The 20,123-nt window shown below is 40.7% G+C and overlaps 1 protein-coding gene across 1 annotated transcript in view; it reads left to right on the top strand.

Moving 5' to 3' along the window:
* Positions 1-20,123, top strand: part of TSNAX (translin associated factor X) — a 42,392-nt gene that overhangs the window by 2,954 nt on the left and 19,315 nt on the right. The window contains exons 2-4 of the mRNA XM_026649682.2: positions 1,627-1,734; positions 4,840-4,954; positions 7,438-7,568. Coding sequence (XP_026505467.1) covers positions 1,627-1,734; positions 4,840-4,954; positions 7,438-7,568 — 354 coding nt within the window. The remainder of the gene's footprint in view (positions 1-1,626; positions 1,735-4,839; positions 4,955-7,437; positions 7,569-20,123) is intronic.

Below are 20,123 nucleotides of genomic sequence, written 5' to 3'. Positions count from 1 at the left end.
TGATTTTCAATTTCCTTGTTTTGAAAATAACTATGTCCACATTCTGTTTTTGGTTTGGGATAATAAACAGTTAAACTGAAACATTTAAAATCCTGTGTGTAACTTAAAATTGCTTTCTTTTTGAAAAATGAAAATTAACAAGACTAGACGCATGTATAAAGTTAAGCAGGTATATAAGTGTTTGTAGGATCTGGGCCTCAATCATTTAAATATAAAAATGAAGATATCTTATAAAAAGGAGGTAGGGAAAAGGAGGTACAAGTTAAAATGAAGATATAGCAATGTGTGTTGTACAGTAAGTGAATCCTAAATTGTGCTTTGTCTAAAGCACAGATGGTGGGAAGACAAGAGGAGCACGTAGCACAGGAGTGGAAGTTAGTAGGAAAATACAAGTTAGAAGAATGAGTTTTGAGGAGGGATTTGAAAGAGAAGAATGAGGACATTTGGTGTGTTGGAAGAGGTTTGTGGGTCCAGCTCTAGGGAGCAGCCTATGGGAAAACATCACATAGATAAGTGAGAGGGGAGACAAGGATAAGAGTGGCTAGAGCACAGGGAGCTGATATGGGAAGCAACAGATGAAATTAATACACTGAACAATAATTGCCTTCTTAAATTGCTCCTTCTATTCTCCAAAGACCAAAGTTCTGTGGTGAAAGAGGTACAGCGAGACAGTGGTAATAATTTTACAATGATATGGTTCCACTCATTCTAAAGGATTTCAAAACACTTTACAAGATATGGAATCAATCCTGCAACCTGCTCAGTCTCATCATATTTAGTGGGTTAAAGGTTTCCGGGATCAGGCCTTATATATATGTGTGTGTATATCTATATCTAGCTCTAGCTCTATGTCTATGTCTCTATATAATATATATACAGACGCTCCTCAAATTTTGTGTAAGTCGGAAACATTTACCTGACAGTTATGCAAAAAAAAACCCAAAACCCCACCTCCTATTTCTAGCTTCCGGAACTTTTTCCGTAAGTGCGGATTTGCGTAAATCGGGTTTGCGTAACCCCGGGGGGGGGCATCTGTACATATATCTGTGTGTGCGTGCGCATGTGCATGCCTAATTTTATTTATATAGAGGGAGAGAGAGATCTCTAAAAGTGACGGGGATCTTTTGGTGCCCCATCATGCTTCAATTGAAATCAAGAGCAGGCTTGCTATTGATTTCAATGGAAGAATAATGGAGTCCATAATGTTTACACAAAGCAACCAAGACTTCAGTTTTTATGTCCCTTACAGTATTCTTTACAAAACTGGATAGAGTTGAATTATAGTTACCTTGGAAGGATGAGGAATCTGGTGGCACATTAAAGACTAACAGATTTATTTGGGCATAAGCTTTCATGGGTAAAAACCCCCACTTCTTCAGATTAAAGCTTATGCCCAAATAAATCTGTTAGTCTTTAAGGTGCCACCGGACTCCTCGTTGTTTTTGTGGATACAGACTAACACGGCTACCCCTCTGATACTTGGAAGGATGGATATAAACTATTCAACATTGGATATATTAAAAAACACTCCTGAAATGAATGCAATGACATCTGGTCAAGCTGTTATAAAACTGGTACTCAATAATATTTAAATCTCACATTTTTTTCTTTGTGTTCTATTTATAGGATCGGGTGGGTTCAGAAAACGAAAGCATGACAATTTCCCACATGGTCAAAGAAAAGATGAAAAAAACAATGTTAATTCGTCTTCATCTTTGATGGTGTCTTTTAAGTGTAAGTAAAAGTTGAAAGTCCAGATCATAGCAATGTATACAATAAAAGTTAGTGGAAATAAAATATTTAGTGATGGGGTAATATGGAGTTGTTTATAGGCAAAATTAAAATCAGTGAGACTCTCTAAATTTGGGACGTGATCTATCGCTTTCTAAGCCAGCAGAGTGCTGTGGTAGAGATGATGGGGTCACTTTTTAGTTAGGGGAAGAGTGAGACAGAGCACTTCTTGCTGATCACTAGGAATATGATTCTGTCATGGACCTCCGTGACTTCTGAGGCAGTGCTGGAGCCTTGTCCACTGGAACACTGCTGCCGGAGCAGCTGGCCAGGCCCAGAGCAGTGGCCCCCAGAACAGCTCCCCCCACCCCCGTATTTTTAGTAGAAGTCAGGGACAGGTTGCAGGCTTCTGTGAATTTTTGTTTATTGCCTATGACCTGTCCCTGACTTACTAAAAATACCCATGACAGAATTTTAACCTTGCTCATCACCTTTGAAAGGAGAGCTTTGCTGCTCACAACTGACAGTTGTAGTTATTTGAGACTAGGGCTTGTTTACACGCAGAAGTTTTTTAACCAATTTAGTTGTTAAACTGGTGCAAACCCATGTGTAGATATTTATTTTGGTTTGAGAGTCTTATTTTGATTTAGCCTTAAACCTGTTCCTAATTTAAACTAAATCAAAATAAGCTTGAGTTAAACCAAAATAAGTGATTACACAGGGCTTTGCACTAGTTCAACTGCTTTTAAAAAAATCACCTTAAATGCACCTTTCTTATGTAGACACACCTTAGTACACCTGCAAGGTGGGTTTTGTAGGGGAAACTGGCTTGATTAAAGCACACTGATATGATCCAGACCCCTGGTTTAATATCTCAACAAGGTTGCTCCACTTTTCTTTTAAGGGGTGAGTACTGTGAAGAGGGAAGAATACAAGGATAATTGTGTGGGGTCGGGGAGTCCTTGCAACATGAAAAAAAGCTAGAAAACAGAAATTGGTGTGTGTGTGTGTTTGTGTAAATAAAGCAATGGAAAATAATTGATCTGATCAGAAAGTTAAACCCATGTCTTGGCATGATCTAAAATTATCTATTGGTAGAAGACTAATATAACTAAGATAAATAAGCTTTTGTAAAGTGAAGACTTCATTATTGGGAGCACACAGCTGCTATTAGAGAAGGTTTCTATGATTTCTTTAGAATGCTGATTGTCAGTAATTGATATTGTTGTTTTTCCAAAACTAGATATTTTGTATGTATGTAAACAAATAAAAAATAACTTTGTGGTGCAGCTGTAGCATGATTATTAATGGTATCCGGTGTTATATGAAAATGAGTGATTAGAATTCTTCAAAAATAAATTCACATGAATGAAACTTTATATTTTCTGTTAATGTTTGTGTGCACTGTTAAGAGTCTGATATTAAGGACCTCTAGTTTATCATGCTTTAAACCCTTCCCTTCCCTGAGGCCCCTATAATACCACTATGCAGGTATTAGTATGAATCTACAAATAAGGCTGTGGTGAGATTTGCATTTAAAGAAGAGCAACAATCCGATTTCACACTTTAATAATTGACTATAGGTCTTGTCTAGACTGGGAAAATGCATCCTGTTAGGAAATGTGTTGATTAACATTTTGTAACTAGCACAGTGTTCAAAATTATTTTTCTTTTAGTGTGAACAGAGACAGTTGTGTTTAGAAACATGCTAACTGGTCGAACCACAGAGTTGCATGTATGTTTACACCGCAGCTGGGAGTGTGCTTCCCAGCACGAGTCGACACACGTGCTCTTGCTCTACTCAAGCTAGCGTGTTAAAAATAGCTGGGGTTGGCATAGGTGGCAGCTCAGACTGGCTGCCTGAGTATAAACCCTCCCAGATACCCCAGAGATGTACTCGGGTGGCTAGCCTGAGCTGCTGACCATGCTACCACTGGCTACACTGCTATTTTTAGCACACTAATTTGAACAGAGCTAGCATATCTGTCTACTGCTGGGAGGCATGCTCCCAGCTGCAGTGTAGATATACCCTTCATTAACTTGTTTTCTGATATGTTTTCTCAGTATAGACAAAAGCCTTCCTTTCCAAATTAGGCACAATAATATTCAGAGAACAATTGCATTTTCTGTGTAATATTTTTAGTAAAATATTTACTAACCCTTGCAGGGGGAACATTTAAAAATTCTCCCTTTTTTGAAAAGATGCCCTGTTGTCAGATTTCTTGTACTTTGGAATTGATTAACTTTTCCCTCTTGTTGTCCATTATATTTAATAAACATTATTCCCAATGCTGACCCTACACTATCCAACTTCTCTCCAATCTGAAGAATAGCTGTTCATCATGAATTTGTTACATCGAAAGAGGCACACATATTAGTATGTTTGACTGCCCTCTGCGGGATTGAATGTATGTATATGGTGGCACATTAGAGAGAATGTAAGAGCCCTAATACAAATGAATTGAGGAGAACTGTCAGAAAAAAGAGAGGAAGTAGAAGGTAAGGAAGAATGAGCAACAAAAGAAAGAAAGTGAGAACTGTAAAATTTTTCTTGATCACAGTCAAGACATTCTGAATGTTTCACAGGTAACTGTAAAATCCTTTAGGAATCATCATTATTGCTAAACAAACTGTTCACATAGACTCATAATACAGACATAACATGTATTCCCGATGTGTCTACCCTCCAAAGAGTGAGCGTGGCGGGAGGAGGTGTTGAGACATGAGTAGAAACAGAGATTAACTAGTACAAACCCATTATAAGGGAGCAGCAGCTAATTAGTCATATAAGTTATGATGAAGCTAAACTAAACAAGGTCCTCCATTGTGGCAGCAGGATCAGGCCATAAATTAGTATATTAAGAATAAAAATGACTTTCCTTTACTGCTTTTAAAATGTATTATTTATTGTATTTGCCCTGCTGTAACCTATAGTAAAGCATTGTAATTGTGTGACCTTCTGTATATAAAAAAATCTAAAACAAATGTGAAATAATGGAAGATTAAATGGTTTTGTTACACAAATAGTGTAGGAATAGAATACTTAATATTATTGTACTAGACTACACATGAGAATTATTTTTGTGATCATCTGCATTCTGTTCTTAGCATTTCAACTGGAGCTTGATACAAGACATGATAAATATGAGAGGCTTGTGAAACTTAGTCGTGATATAACTATTGAAAGTAAAAGGACAATATTCCTACTTCACAGGATTACTAGGTGAGTCACAACGTTAATTCCCATTTCCATGCTGACCCAGAAACTTGCTATTGCCTTGCAGAGTTTTCTGTATCTATGAGTAACAGATGCAATATTCTGTTGAGCTAGACATCAAGGAAGATAAACATAGGCTCAGTTCATTTCCCACAAGCTGTGGTGTTTTATTTCCTCTAAAAGGATATGTAAGCCAGTGGGCACGTGCACCAATCGGGAAATTAAAAGTAAGGACCAGCCTCTAGTTCATGTCAAGTCCATTTCCTTAGAGATGGCTTTATTAACATAAAGAATATTCCAAAACAAGGCCAGAGTAACACGGAACACTTGGTAACAGCCAACAGAGACCTTTCCAGCAAGCTGGGAGGGGAAAGAACACACCCTTCTAGGTAGCTGCCTTTGAAATAACTTGCCCATTTCTTTTATAGTCCCACCCCAGATCACCCATGTGATGAGCCAGGAACCTGGGTTTCTACTCGGAACCCCATACATGCTGGAACTTAAGGAGTGTCTATATACATAGCTGTAGGGTGCTTTGCATTTTGTGCCCTGATCATTGGAAGCAGTAGGTGCTGTGGGAGAACAATGGAAAAAGTTGAGGCTTGCCACAGCCTATTGTATAAAAGATTTACTTGGAGAATTACATATGTAATTTCAGACATTGGGCTTTGTCTGTATTCGTCTTTTTTCCCTAAAATTTCCCACTGTTGTTATCACCAGTGCAGCTCCACAATGGTAGCAACGGTGTAAATGCTATTGTAGGTAAGATGCTGGCAGCTGCCGTTTTTTAACCTTGATGCTGTCCAGACTTGCTTTGATCAGAGGTAAACAACATGGTGGTTTATCATTCTAGTGGCCACTAGAGCCTTTGCCACACTAGCGCTGCCTCTGTTGCTGCACAAAGAATAGCAACGTTGGAACTTTCAGGGGGGAGAAGGCTTGTATGTGTAGACTCAGCATAAGCTTTTAGATTCCTTTGCATCCTGGAATCCTGTTTTCTAGAAGTGTACTAATGGTGGTTTGCCATACTGTGTCTATACTTCCCTTCCCCTCTCTGTCTTAACTATTCAGTACAGAGCCTAGTTTCAGAATTCTAACCATCTTTAAACATTTGTTCATAACCAAACTACAGTAAAAGCTTTTTTTATCCGTCCTGTTTGGGGAATAGAGGGGTACTGGTAAGTGAAAAATTTCGGTTAACTGAGAGGGAGTTTGGGTGTGGGAGCGGGCTTGGGACAGGGGATTGGTGTGTGAGAAGGATTTTGGGGTTCTGGATCCAGGGGGTGCTCACCTCGGGCAGCTCCCTACAAGCGGTGACCTGTCCCTGCTGTTCCTAGGTGGAGGCGCGACTGCCCCCGCCCCGCCCCAAGCGCTGGCTCTGCAGCTCCCATTAGCTAGGAACCGCAGCCATTGGGAGCTGCGGGGTTGGCGCCTGTGGGCAGAGGCTGTGTGCAGAGCTGCCTACCTGTGCCTCTGCCTAAAACAGCAGGGACAGGTCACCGCTTGCGGGGAGCTGCCTGAGGTGAGCACTCCCTGGATCCGGCAGCCCAAAACCCCTCTCGCGCCCCTGCCCCGAGCCCTGTCTGCACCCAAACCCCCTCCCTGACCCCACACCCCAACCACCAGCCCCGCACCCCTTCCCACACTCTGACCCCCTCATGGCCATTCCTCCTCCTAGAAGCAGCAGGGACATATCGCCACTTCCGGGGAGCCACGCGGAGCCAGGTAGGGAGCCTGCCAGCCCTGTATCAACCAGACTATAAACCAGACATTCTATGAAGATAAGAAATGACAATTTATAGAGCTTTTTGGTTGGTACAGGGCTGGATAACACAGCTTTTACCGTATCCGCTAAATCCACAAAATAGTAATTTAAAAAGAGATGTCGTAAACCTATAATACTGTGTACATCGTCTGGGCTTTTTAAGTATAATGGATGAACTGTCCTTTAAATGCTGTATATAAAATCTAATGTAACGATAGTTGTGGATCAGATACTGTAGAGGGCTCCTTAGTGGCATATTTCATAAATACTGCCTAAAAACATTTATAAAGTAGATCCTTGTGCTATGTTAATCTAATGTATTGGAAAATGCTGTGGATTTTGTGTATGGGAGAGAAGTCTTCTGCAGATTTTTCTAGCTATTTTGCATATTTATTTTGAGCCTTGTCATGAGCTTCCTCATTACTTCTGCTTTAGTCATAGTTAAAGCTACAGCCTGAAATAAGCAGCATGCTATTCAGACTGGGTTTGAATGGTTGATTATCTTAAGGGCAATTCTTTTTTGAATCTACAATGGAGATCAAAGGTACCTACTTACACTAGATCAGAAAGATTCATTTTAAATTTGGCTCATTCCAAAATATTTAATTTTGACTGCACTAATTAAACATAGGGTGGTTAGTAGAAGATAAAGTATGTAATTGAACTCTCTTTGATGTTCTAACAGCTGTCACTTCATAATTTTATTTGTATTTTGTGCTCACAGTGATCCCAATGGGGAGGAAATACTAAATGAATCTGAGGCCAAATTAGAAGCCGTCAGACAGAAAATTAAGCAAGTAGCACAAGAACTGATAGGAGAAGACATGTATCAGTTCCACAGAGCCATCTCTCCAGGTAAGTCTACATTCAGATAGGATGGGCGCACACACTAGGCCAAATTCAGTTTAGGTGCAGCTCCATTACTTCAGCAGTAATGCATTTGCTTACACCAGGGCTGAATTTGGCTCACCCTTTGCACTTTAAAACATAGATTGTGATTTTCCTCCTTTTGAAGATTAAAAAACATGCTCTTGGTTATATTTCATAACACTCAAATATGTAAACACATTGTATAGATATGAATATCAAGCACAAACTGTACTGTGTGCAACCATTCTAACTCCCCTCCTCCCCAATCTGTTTCAACTTCTCTGTGTAAATGACAGTCTTTTTATAAACAGTTTCAAAGGTCATCTTAACATTTCAGCTACACTGATGGAAGCAATATGTTGAGTTTCCCCACAGTATTTTTATATCCTTCTCTCACATGCAAAACAACTGTATTTAGGCACTGTGTGTGGCACTAGTGATCAACAGAAACTCTCCGGCTGTAAGCATCACTTGGTCTTTAGTAGATGCATCAGTACTGTTCCACTCTTGGGTTTCCAGTCAGTGCACTCAGTCTCTTTCTTTTCTGTTGTTCAGAGTGTCTGGCTCCTCCCTAGACTCAATTTCCCAAATATATGTACCTTTTCTCAGGTGCTCTGCAGGCCTGGGGCCAATATGGAAGCACCTCACCACTAATCTAGCCATCATGCATTTTTCCAACTGCATTTGGAACCTTTGGAATTCAGTGTCCTGCTGGCCTTCTAAAGAGGCCATTACCTCAAAGACTTTCTTTACCCCTCCCTCTCCCCCCCCCAAAAAAAAGAAAAGAAAAGAAAGTAAACTATTCCTGCTGTTTCAACCTGTCTACGGTTCGGCAAAAAACTGTGGACCCCCCATTTTTCATTTTGGGTGCTTGTATTGGTACTCTTACTTGAAAGTGTTTTTTTGAGTACCTAAGTTCCAGTTTGATCAACTAAATCAGCAGTTCTCAAACTTCAGCAACCCGAGGACTCCCATTTTGTTTTAAAAATTTTCAGGGACCCCCAAGCCTCCCCACTCAGCCCCAGGCCCCGCTCACACTCTACCCCTTCCCCCAAGGCCCCACTTCACCTCTTCCTGCCCCCTGCTCACTCCATCCCCCCCTTCCTCTGTCGCTTGCTCTCCCCCACCCTCACTCACTTTCACCAGGCTGGGGCAGGAGTTGGGGTGCAGGAGGGGGTGCGGGCTCTGGGAGGGAGTTTGGGTGCAGGAGGGGCTGAAGGGTGTGAGAAAGGGTGAGGGGTGTGGGCTCCGGCTGGGCAGCGCTTACCTCGGGCAGCTCCCAAAAGCAATCAGCACATCTCTCTGGCAGCAGCTTCTAGGTGGGGGGCGGGGCAGGGGGTCTCTGCCCACTGCCTGCAGGCACCACCCCACAGCTCCCATTAGCCGCAATTCCCAGCCAGTGGGAGCTGCAGAGTTGGTGCTTGGGGCAGGGGCAGCGTGCAGAGACCCCCTGACACCTCCCCCACCCCTCTCCGGGCTGCGGGGATGTGCCGGCCGCTTCCGGGAGTGGTGCGGAGCCAGGGCAGGCAGGGAGCCTGATCAGCGGGGCCCGCGGACCACAGTTTGAGAAACACTAGTCTAAATGTATAATTGGGTATTCTAATTTAGGGACCGGGTATCTAAGTTTGCAAATTAGGCTCAGAATCTGCAGTTGGGGGTTACGTTGTGTTTTTTACTAAATCTATTGGGGATCATTGCACAAGTTAGATTCCCTGACTACACCATTTTATATAACATGGGTAAACATGTTAATTGTGGCCTTGCCCAGCATCACACTCAACCGGCTCTGATGTTTCTCCAATTTCTAGGGCTAAGAAAACATTTCTCATTGTCATTAACACTTCCAGACATGTGCATTAGAAGAAATAACAGGCAGAAGTGGTAGAGAGAGAAGGAGAAATTTGCTGAGATTTATTTAAAAAAATAAAAAATCTGAGATACTAACTACCAGTGTATTTGCACAACCTGAATGTTACTAACATCAGCTGCAATGCCTATTTTATTGCATCTCACAAGAAAAATCAGCCATTGTACTTCTGTCTCCAGGCCTCTTGCTTGCCAAGCTTTTTTTAAAGAAAATCTTGAGTAATTAATCAATACGTCAGAGTTCCAGTTGTCATTCCTTACTCAGGCAAAACTCATCTTGACATCAATGAGAATTTAGTTTGAGTAATGAGTGTTGAAAAGGTGCCCCTGAATGGCTATAGTAGTTAGCAAACAAAAATCTCTAAAGTTACGGTTGTTATATTATTCCCCCAGTTTACAAAACTATCTATAAGGGATGTAACTTGCAGCATCAAAGTTAGGGCTGTGGATGCATACTTATTCATGAATTTACAGCTCATTTGTCAATGTAATTCCAAACTATGGTTAAACTTAAAATTCGTCCTTAACTTGGATCATCTGCACTGTAACAGCCAGACATCAGCAGTACACCATATTGCAGTCTTTCACTGAGTCAGGACTGTCACTGTTTCTTTACCAGTTATATATTTGTTTTAGTCCAATTAAAAAGTGAACATGACTTTTAGTAGAAACTACGCATTGTGTATGTTTGTGTATCTTCATGCCACTTGTAGTTTAGTGTTCTGTGGATCCAGAGACAATTAATTAGTGTTAAGAAAGTTTATAAATTGCTCTGTAGTGTTGCAGAGTAAATGCTCAAAGAAATTGTGAACAGTGTGAGTTGACTGTATTGTGAATATTTTTGTTTTTATTTGAAATCTTTATTTGGCTATGTAAGTTGCCTTTGCGTTAAGGTAGTGCTTAATTCATCAGTGAATCTTTAAATGCAGTTCTCAGGGGGTTATGACCTGGTATCAAGTATGAGCAGAACAGTTTGAGGCCTGATGGAAACACAAACTTTGCCAGTAGAACCTATGAAACTCTTAGACCCCCTTTTGGCTCACATTCCAAGCCTTGTTATAATCCCGCATAGCTGGTGGTGTGCACAGCATTTATAGGCTCTGCTCCATACTGCTGTCAGTGTGCATTCTAGGTGTAAAAGGACTGAGAAATTTCACTGAGCTCAGAACTGGAAACCCCATAGCAGAGGCTCAGAAAGCAAGTGAGAAAACCTGATACCCTCTGGGTCTGGGAGAATGCTCTGGGGGGAGGGAGGGAAGTGAATTGGTGTAGTTCATTTTAAAGAGACATCATCGCCAACTTGAAAAATCACATTTTTGTATGAAATGTCTGTAAACTTGCTATAATTACAAGTAGCACCTAAAGTCACTGTAGCTGAAAGACAGGAATGAAAGTGGCAATTGACTATTGATTATTGTGCTTTAAATAATGTCATTCCAGTGGCAGCACCCATGATAGTTTAATATGAAGATGTAATGGCAGGGGGCCAAGTGTTTTCTGTTCTGGATATATCAAAGGGGTTCTGGGCTATCCCTTTTCATCCTGAGTGTTGGTATAAATTTGCGTTCATGTTCCAGGGAGAACAGTTTACTGGATGAGGGTTCCTGAAGGGTACCATAATGCCAGAGTATTTTTCATGCATATGTGACCGAAGTCTTGGACAAGGTACAGTGGAATGGAAATGTCACTGAATATGTAGATGACCTATTAATACATATGCAGAATTTTAAACACCACCTAGTAGTCTTGGATGAGGTGTTGATGGTATCAGGCAGGGCTAAAGATTAATGAAAGAAATGCCCCGCTAGCACAGAATTCTGTAAATTTGTTAAGTATCGTCTTTGATGCCAGGGGTATAAATCCAGTGGAGAGTGAAGCTGCCTAACTGATGTTACCTGTCTAAGATATTAAGGTACAAGCTAGTGGTGGGGCATCAGCTGTGGCATATGGTCTGATGTATGAAGGAGAAACACACAAATGTCCCCTTCCTGAAGAATGTGGATGGGATCTTGTTTATTTAGAAGGAGGTATATGAGAGAATGAGACACAAAATCAAGAATCAGGACAGATGTGGTTTGTCGATAGATCCTCTTATTTTTAAAGGGGAAACCTAAAATGGGATTTGCCTTAATAGACCCAAAGTCAGAAAGCAAAATTCAATATGCTGTATGTGGTACTCAATCTGCATGATATGCATAGTTAGCAGTGTTTGCCCTTAGGATTGGAAGAAACCCCAATTATACCGAAAGTCATTTTATTCACTCCCAGATTGGGTCTGTCAAGCCCTGGTAACCTGGCTTCATCGCTGGGAGACCCAGGACATGACCTCCACCAATGGGAAACCTCTAAAACATAACCTCATTATTGCAGTATATCGTCCACTTAGCCAAGCAAAGGGAAAACAAGCAAAGAAAATCAAGGTAAGAGCTCACAAGAAAGGTAATGGAGCAGCTTATTTGACTAGCACAGCTAACTAATTAGCTAAGTAGGCAGCATGGAGAAACCGTTTTGGGGGAAAACCTAAAGAAGAGGGCCAGTTACAGGCAGTAGTTAACCCCAAGGTGTAGCTTACAGATCATGGCCTGGTATAGTTACAAGAAACCAGTGAGGAAGTAAAACAGATTAAAGAGGCTATCTTGAGGGTAGGAAAGTTTAATAAAACAGAAGTGGAAGTGACTAAAGAAGTCTTAATCTTGATGAAAACTGGAGAAAATTGGGAATGGGTAATACCTGAATTATGTAGGATTGATTTTATGGTACTGGTTCACAATAAAGGAGGACATCAGGGAATCAATAAAACTAAGGAACGAATCAGGTGAGATGGTGGTTAAATCAAGGCCGGAATGTAGAGCAGTATGTTAACTATTTTCTTTGTGCAGCAGTGAATGCAGATAGAAGGGTAAAGAACTCCTGATTATCTTAAAGGCCATCGGGGCCACCACCTGTGATTCACATGGACTCTCACCCAATGACATGATTACAGGGTGGGCAGTGAGATTACCAAAAATCTGGTTTAGTCCAGTTCCTTATGAGCTTCAGCCCCTGGTTCTAACAGATAAGTGGGTTGAAAATCTAGCAAAGATCATGGTGTCAGTTCATCGAACTGTAGCATTCAGTCTGGGGGATACTAAGAAGAGAATGGATAAATATTTTAATAGAACTCAGCAGACAATGGAGTAGCAAGTAGAAGATTCAGTAGCAGTAAAAAGAGGAGATCATTCTCTTACTGTAGGCTGGGAAGGACCATATCACATCATAAAGCTAGTCCAACAGTTTATCTAATATATCTAGGTAAGGGGAAGAATTCTGAACAGTGGTTCCACAGTAGTCTATTTAAAACATTTGTCGGGAAATAACTAACTTATTTTCTAGAAAGACAAGTGGTTTTAGTATCTTTAGCCTAGGTGTGATCCTTACACTGATGTGGAACATCCCAAGCCCTTGGACCAAGAACCCAAACTCATTGGCTTGGATGTGGAGACAAACTGCAGTGGTAGGAGATGGAAGCAAAATGTCGATCCAGTCCCAGCTAGCTTTCCCAAGGGGCCAAAACATTAGTTTTGGCTGTTAGGTGTCTTTAAGAAATGCAAAGGATGGAGCTTTAGTAGAAGAACATGAACATTGGTTTGGGTGGTTGTGGAATAGGATCATAGTGAACGCTTCTGAAAGTCTTCCATAATGCCACCTAGTGGATGGGCAGCTGCCTGGAAAGGGTGGTTGAACTTCACAGTAGGTGAAGATGTAGCAGGAAATTATACATGCTGTTGGTTTTTTACAGGTAGGAAAATAGCCTATTGTAGAGGACCTGTTGTTATACTGATACTAAAAGTTCCAAGGGTTACTACTCCGAGCACCGTAATCACCAGTGCCAAGTAATGGTGAGGAGCAGGTGCTGAGAGGATGATGTGATAAGATAATAGAAGCACAACCTCTACACAGTTTAAAGCCAGTGACCAGCAAACTGTACTAACCAACTTTCAATGGTAAATCTATACATGGAAAATTCCCCAATGGAATTTGACTATCATGTATACATATTCAAATTGTTCCCAATTTATAGCCACTCAGCAAGATCGGTTCCAGGATGGTCAAATCAAATCCTGGGACCAGTAGAACGACATGATCCACACAACAGGGCTAGAGATGTAGGAACAGTTTTAGGAGGAATAGGCCCAGGAGTAGATGTATTGAATACTATGAATTTAGAAGTAATTAGGAATAAATTGATTAGCATCACTAGGGATGTGGGACAAGCCCTGTCGAATCAAGCAGGAATGGATCAAGAATTTCAAATATTACACTATCAGGTGTTAGAAACAATGGGACCATTGACAAATTTAATTATGGGTAAGTTACGATCACTGGTAGATGTTCAGAGGGGTTTTAATGAAGATGAATCTTGAGATCTAGCATGCTGGGAAGGAGAATACTTGTGCAGGAAATAATTAAGGAAGTCACAATATCAGTAAAGCTGAGCGCATTACCTGCAGTGTTAAGTAATTGGATGCAGGGTCAGGTTTCCAATTATGCTTGGTAACATCAAGTATGGTGATCAATTTTAACAGGTGGGTGTGTGCGCACCCATTGTCATGCCAGCCTTGATCCTGCATAACAGTACTATATCCAGTAGTCAGTGTGGGAAATTTGATGAGTAAGTTAATCCTGCACTCCACATAAAGGCCTCAGTGGTTATTTTATAACAACTCAGGCCAATGGCAACCAGTGGCTTTATCCTTACACCAGCAGCCACTGACCCAAGAATATTGGATTCATTAGGAAGTGTGCGGTAGAGGGAATATGGCCAGATGGAACTAACATCTTTTACCTTGGAGAAGGGAATGTGTTTTCATTCTCTTGTAGGTACAGTGACTTTGGATGGAGAAGAGTGCCTGATAGATCCAGGTATTGTGTTAATACCATTGAAGCTGATTCCAGTATCACCACCCTTCGGGTAGATGACATCTACTTTTGAGTACCTACCGTCATGTATGAGAATGAAAAAGTGGACTTAAAATTGAATATCCACTTACAGCCGATTGATTTGCCACCATCTGCTAGACAGTTACAGCAACTGCTGGACTTTTCTGAAATTGCAAGACAGACTTCTTAGAAAAGTTGCAAATTAAAGTAACTCATGAGGTCGGACGGTTGAAAGCTGTTGCACAGATAATTGAAAAGGAAGGACAAGTTAGTTGGTGGAAAATTTTCTTAGGATGGTTACCCACAGGAATGGGAGTGCTAAATTTCATGTTACATTCAATTGTACTGTTTGGTTCATAAGTTTTAGTTATGATTGGAATGATAATGCTTGGTTGCTGGACATGATGTATGTACGTAAAATATCATGTTTAAGGCAAGAGGTAGCCATGAGGCAAGCACTCCCCTCTAGAGATTGAACTATGATGGACACCATGTCTTTGATGGTCCCTCACAAGCATGCAACCTGGCAGTGATGCCGGATGGCATGGCTTCATAGATTTCTGATTCAGAGAGGTGACATTTGACTTAGTCCTGGACATCAAGGTGGGGAGTGTAGCAGGAGCAGAAAGAATTCTCTTTTGTCCCCTTCTCTGGAACACCTTGGGTGAAACTGACCTTGCTGCTTGCAGAGCTGAGTGTTAACTTTGAGAACATGTGACTTGCTCTGCCATGCTGATTGTTGAATTGTGTGTTAACTGTGTGTTTACCTACTCTGCCACATTCATTGTAGAACTGAATGTTCTTGATTATAGTTTTTCTTTTCTTTACTTTCTCTCAAGTGGTCAGGTAAGGGTTAACAAATATTTTAGAAGTTCCTCTAGTTGATTGTTGCTAGTTTGAATGTAACATTAAAGCTTGGCACTGGGGAGGCAACCTCTCACTGCTGCTGTCATAGGAAAGTTATAAATAAGTAAGGGGGGAGCTGAGTGAGGTTAGGGAAGAAAGGTCCAGACGGTGAATCCATTTCAGCACACTGAACTCCCCAGTCATTGTAAGGTGAGACTTGCATTGATTGTCATGGATAGGTAGCTTATAGTTAAGGAAATGACTGTATGATTGCCCTTTGCTGTTATATAAAGTTTTGAAAGAAGACTCAGGCCATGTCTACACTTACAAGCTTACAGCAGCCGCTGTAAGAGTGCTTGTGTAGCTGTATTATGCTGACAGGAGAGCTCTCTCATCAATATCATAAAACCAGCTCAACGAGTGGCGGTAGCTATGTCAGTGGGAGAGCGTCTCCCACCAACATAGCGCTGTGCACACCAGCGCTTATGCCGGCAAAACTTAGTCACTCAGATTCTTTTTTTCACACCCCTGAGTGACAAAAGTTTTGCCGACGTAAGTGCTAGTGTAGACATGGCCCTAGACTTTATGTAGTCAGCCTATGCATGACCACAGGTTAAACTCTGGGTGAGTTGGTAATACCCCTCTTACCACCTTGTTCACAGGGACTTCCACTCTCCATTCAGGAGTAGGGGTGGCAAAGAGAAAAAGTATTGGCTCAGGGACCGATGGAAATGTGGTGAGTTTCTATGGATGATAGTGCTGATGTTGGTATCTAAGGGAATGGTATACTGTCAGAAATATGCAGGAAATCAGGAGGTGAATGAAGTGTGGTTAAGCAACAATACTATTGGGATAGAAGAGACCAGTTTTCCCTCCTAAAATTTATCATGAATAACCATAATTGTAAAGAAGAGTCATAAAGAAAAATCAGTGACAAAGGTACAAGCCTTATTATTGGGTTGCATTTCTAAGTCTATCATTATGACAAAAAGTTTGGATAGTTTATTTTAAAAAAACTAGAGTTTAGATTAGTTACAGTGGAGCTTGTAAACTTGCTAGATGTTTCATGAAAGTTATAATATCCAGGAAGCCTTTACATACCTCCTAGAGTTTTAACCTTGACCTTTTAATAACTTTAAAATTTTCCACTACAAGTTAGTATTTAAAAAAAAAGCTCTTTGCACTTGTTGTTGTTGAGGAGTAGTACAAAAAACACAAGCAAAGTTTTTGGACCAAAACATTTTTGAATTAAGCATGAATTGACAAAAGAATTTTTAAAAAAGACAGTGTCCCATATCTCAAAAACAGCTTGTCCAATTAACCTCACGCTTCCTAAAAATATTCTCCTCTGGCTAGAACTCAAACATGAGACATCCTCTCGCTCCCCACCCGACTTCTCCCAGAAAGAATAAGGAGGGGTCATAACTGGATTTGTAATGGAAACCATCTTAACCACTTTAATTATAGAGTCATGACTCTAGCTGCATAATAAAGCTGGCTGATATGTATTTTATTTAGTATAATAACTGTTAGTCTATAAATAGAACAGTGCTAGATGCTTGGGAATATTATTTGCCACTTTAATTGTTAAATGTTTTTTTTGGGATTACTCCAAACAGTTGTTCTTTTGACTTGAAGATAAAACAATTCTGGCAGAGCACTAAAGGAGTTCCATGCTTTCCCTCATTAAGAACAGTGCTAACGGCACGCAGGATGTTTCCCTAAAGGATACTTGTATGAGCTCAAACACTGAGTATAGCACTAATAATTGAACAACAAAAACTAATGCCTGTTTTCTACACTTCTCTTAACAGTACAGATTATCCCAAGGGATGATTAAACAAGCAAACAGAGATACTGAAATAACGAGTCCCTTTTTTAATGTACAACTCTTAATTTGTTATGTTGTGAATGTTCCGCTTTGTTGATATTTTGAAAATGTTAACATTTGGAATATAGAATTCCTGCCCCTTCCCTCAATTTGTAATATATACCAAATATATCCTGTGAGGAAATGTGTAAAGTTTCTTTAAAATTTTATCAGGAAGTCAGTCAGGAGAAGGACTGGGAAAGATTCTAGCCATAAGCTCTATAGTGAAGCAGAGAAGTTAGCTTTTCATGATGACTGTTTTGCCTATTCTAATAAATTAATACTGTTACATGGTCAGTAATGTACATCAAATGCACACGCCAAACTTAAGCACCCAAAAACGCCTGCTTTATAAATCATAAATTATATTTGTGGAAATATTTCAAAGTATATTCTGAGACTAGTTTGCATAAATGTAATAATTCCATTATGCTCAAAAGATGAGAAGCACTTAACAAGCTTTACCTTCTTAGGCAACTGAAAGCAAATATTGAGGTAAATTAGGGTAGCCATGCATTTGATAGACATTCGTACTGCATGTAGTTAGGACTTGTGGGTGGTGGAGGAGCAAATGCAGTACTTCGTAAGGACCCAATTCTAGATAGTTGTCTAAACATTAACCAGTTGGGGCCTGATTCTGATCTCTGATACATCCATGAAAGTCAAGGGACTTGTAAGATCTACAGGACAGGGATGGTCTCTTCTGCAGGATGCCTAGAACAGTGGGCCCCTGACCTGTTTGGAACCTCTCTGCCCTACTGTAATACAAATTAATAATAATGAGTGTAGGTAGGGCCTTGTCTAGCTGAGCTTTTCCATTGCATTATGGCTGGTGTGCCTTTACTGGTAATAGCAGTGGTAGGAACTCTTGCAAAGGAGATCATGAGTTACCATCAATGTTTTACCACCATGTCTACACTTTCTGTCAATAGGATTAGATGACATTGTTATAAAAATGTCAGCATCTTGTTTTGACTGGCGCTCCCATGGTTGCTGTGTGTGGTGGAGCTGCAGTGATGGGTGCAGCAGTGGAATTACGAAAAATATCAGTGTTGACACAGCCTAAGAACACAGAATTTCTCCTCTCTAGGCACTGCCTATACTAGAAAAAGAATTACATTGTGACATTTAGTTGTGGCCAAACACAGGGAGCTCATATGAGTTCTGTCCCTTCTCTGCTGTGGTTCCTGACCACAGTGCAGCAGCTAACGGTGCTAACCAGTCACTTTGTCGCTACTGCTCAGTATGACCACTAGAGGGATTGGTGAGGCTGGCTCAGGGCACCCCTCCATAGGAATAAAGGAGTCTGTGCACCTTCTTAGTTTTGGCCTCAGATTTTTAGGTAGTGTAAGATTTGTCATAGAACAGTGAATGCGACATCACATCTGATATCCCATCCTCAGCATAGGCCTAGTGAATACTTTGGAGGAAGAACATCTCCTTTCACCCCCATCTGCCATGCTATGATGTACGTGACCAATTGTGTAATGCTGTACAAAGGGGGAAATTCCTTCTTCACTCCTGTATTGATCAGCTAATGCCCAATGGGATTTGATTACTCCTATTAGCATATCACAAGTGGGTAGGCTTAGCATTTGATTACCCCCCAGCTCAGGAAACCTTAACACTTGTTCACCGCAATTTTTGTTGGTCATAGTTTTCCAGTCCCCTTTAAAAATTCATCTAGAATATTTGACTTGTTGAATTCAACAGAATGACTAAATTGTGTCACAAAAGTCAATGCAAGTGAATAGAATTGATCATGGAACATCTATCAGAGATGCTTCAAGTAGGAGCAAAACACAGGTACAAGGCCACAGGTGTATAAAAGTGTCACTAAGTATGAGCTTTTGTTAGTTGCCTCTTATCTTTGAAATTTTGTCTTTAAATTAGCTGTAAGACCAGTGCTGTCTTTATTTCTTTAGTTCAACCTTGCAGTGTGTATGAAAGCCTGTAAGCAGAGCAGAATTGTGACTCAGTTATACAATAGTGGAAAGGATGCTATAGAGACTGTTAAAAACTCAATAGATTTTTCACCTGCTTATTTCAATGCTGAATTTATACCTTGTACTTTAGTTAACAACAAACATGGCTGCATCATTGTGTCTTCATATAGTTGGGGAGAAAAATTAGAGCCTTCACTCAAGGTGCCATTCTATTTTGGTAACTTTTAAATAAAGGTTTTTGGATAAAATAAGCAAATATATAAACAAAATGCCAACAAAGTACTAGAACATGCAGATATGAGCATTTTAGTACCTCAAATAAACTACTGCAGCATATACAGCAGAATCCATCCTTAAAAAAAAAAAGAGAGAGTGGGTTGGGGAAGAGAAGTGGGAGGAAGGGAACACAGAGGAATTATAATTCTTGATGGTGAGAAAGCATTATGTTAACTAGCAGAGGACCCCTCAGGAGCATACCATAATCACACACAACGTATTTGGGTCTTGTCTATATGAGACATTTTCAGTGGTTTAACTAATTATATGATATTACACCAGTGTACTTAAACCAGTGCAAAAGGCTCTGTTGATATGCTTATTTCAGTTTAGTTTGTCACTTAAGAATCTGTTTAAATGGAGATAAACATTTCTTAAACTGCATTAAGATTGTTTATGCATGTTTGCGCTGGTTTAACTAAATCGGTTCAAAAGCTGATTTGAGTAAATCTAGATGGAGCAGCTTGCCTGTGTAGACATGGCATAAGTTGTATTCTCTCCTAAAAGTTGTTTCAAGACTCCAAAAGCTGTATAACTCAAATTGGCGTACTGACTCAGTCTTTGAAGAGTTGCTACAGTGAATCAAAACAGTAGCAAATGAAATACTTAAAGTAGGGTTACCATATCTATTAAATAAAAAAAGAGTACCCTCCACGGGCCCTGGCCCCGCCCATTTCCCCACCCCCAGCCCTGCCCCAACTCCGCCCCTTCCCCGCCCTAACTCCGCCCCCTCCTCCCTCCCACTCCCAGCCACGGGGAAAGGGCTGCCGGAGCGCTACTGGCTTCACGGTTTGCCGGGCAGCCCCCAGACCCTGC

Source organism: Terrapene carolina, unplaced genomic scaffold (genome assembly GCF_002925995.2).
Source record: "Terrapene carolina triunguis isolate 2854851 unplaced genomic scaffold, T_m_triunguis-2.0 Scaffold85, whole genome shotgun sequence".
NCBI classification, from domain to species: Eukaryota; Metazoa; Chordata; order Testudines; family Emydidae; genus Terrapene; species Terrapene triunguis.
Note: the sequence above shows the minus strand (reverse complement) of the source record. Positions and strands in the feature narration are given on the sequence as shown.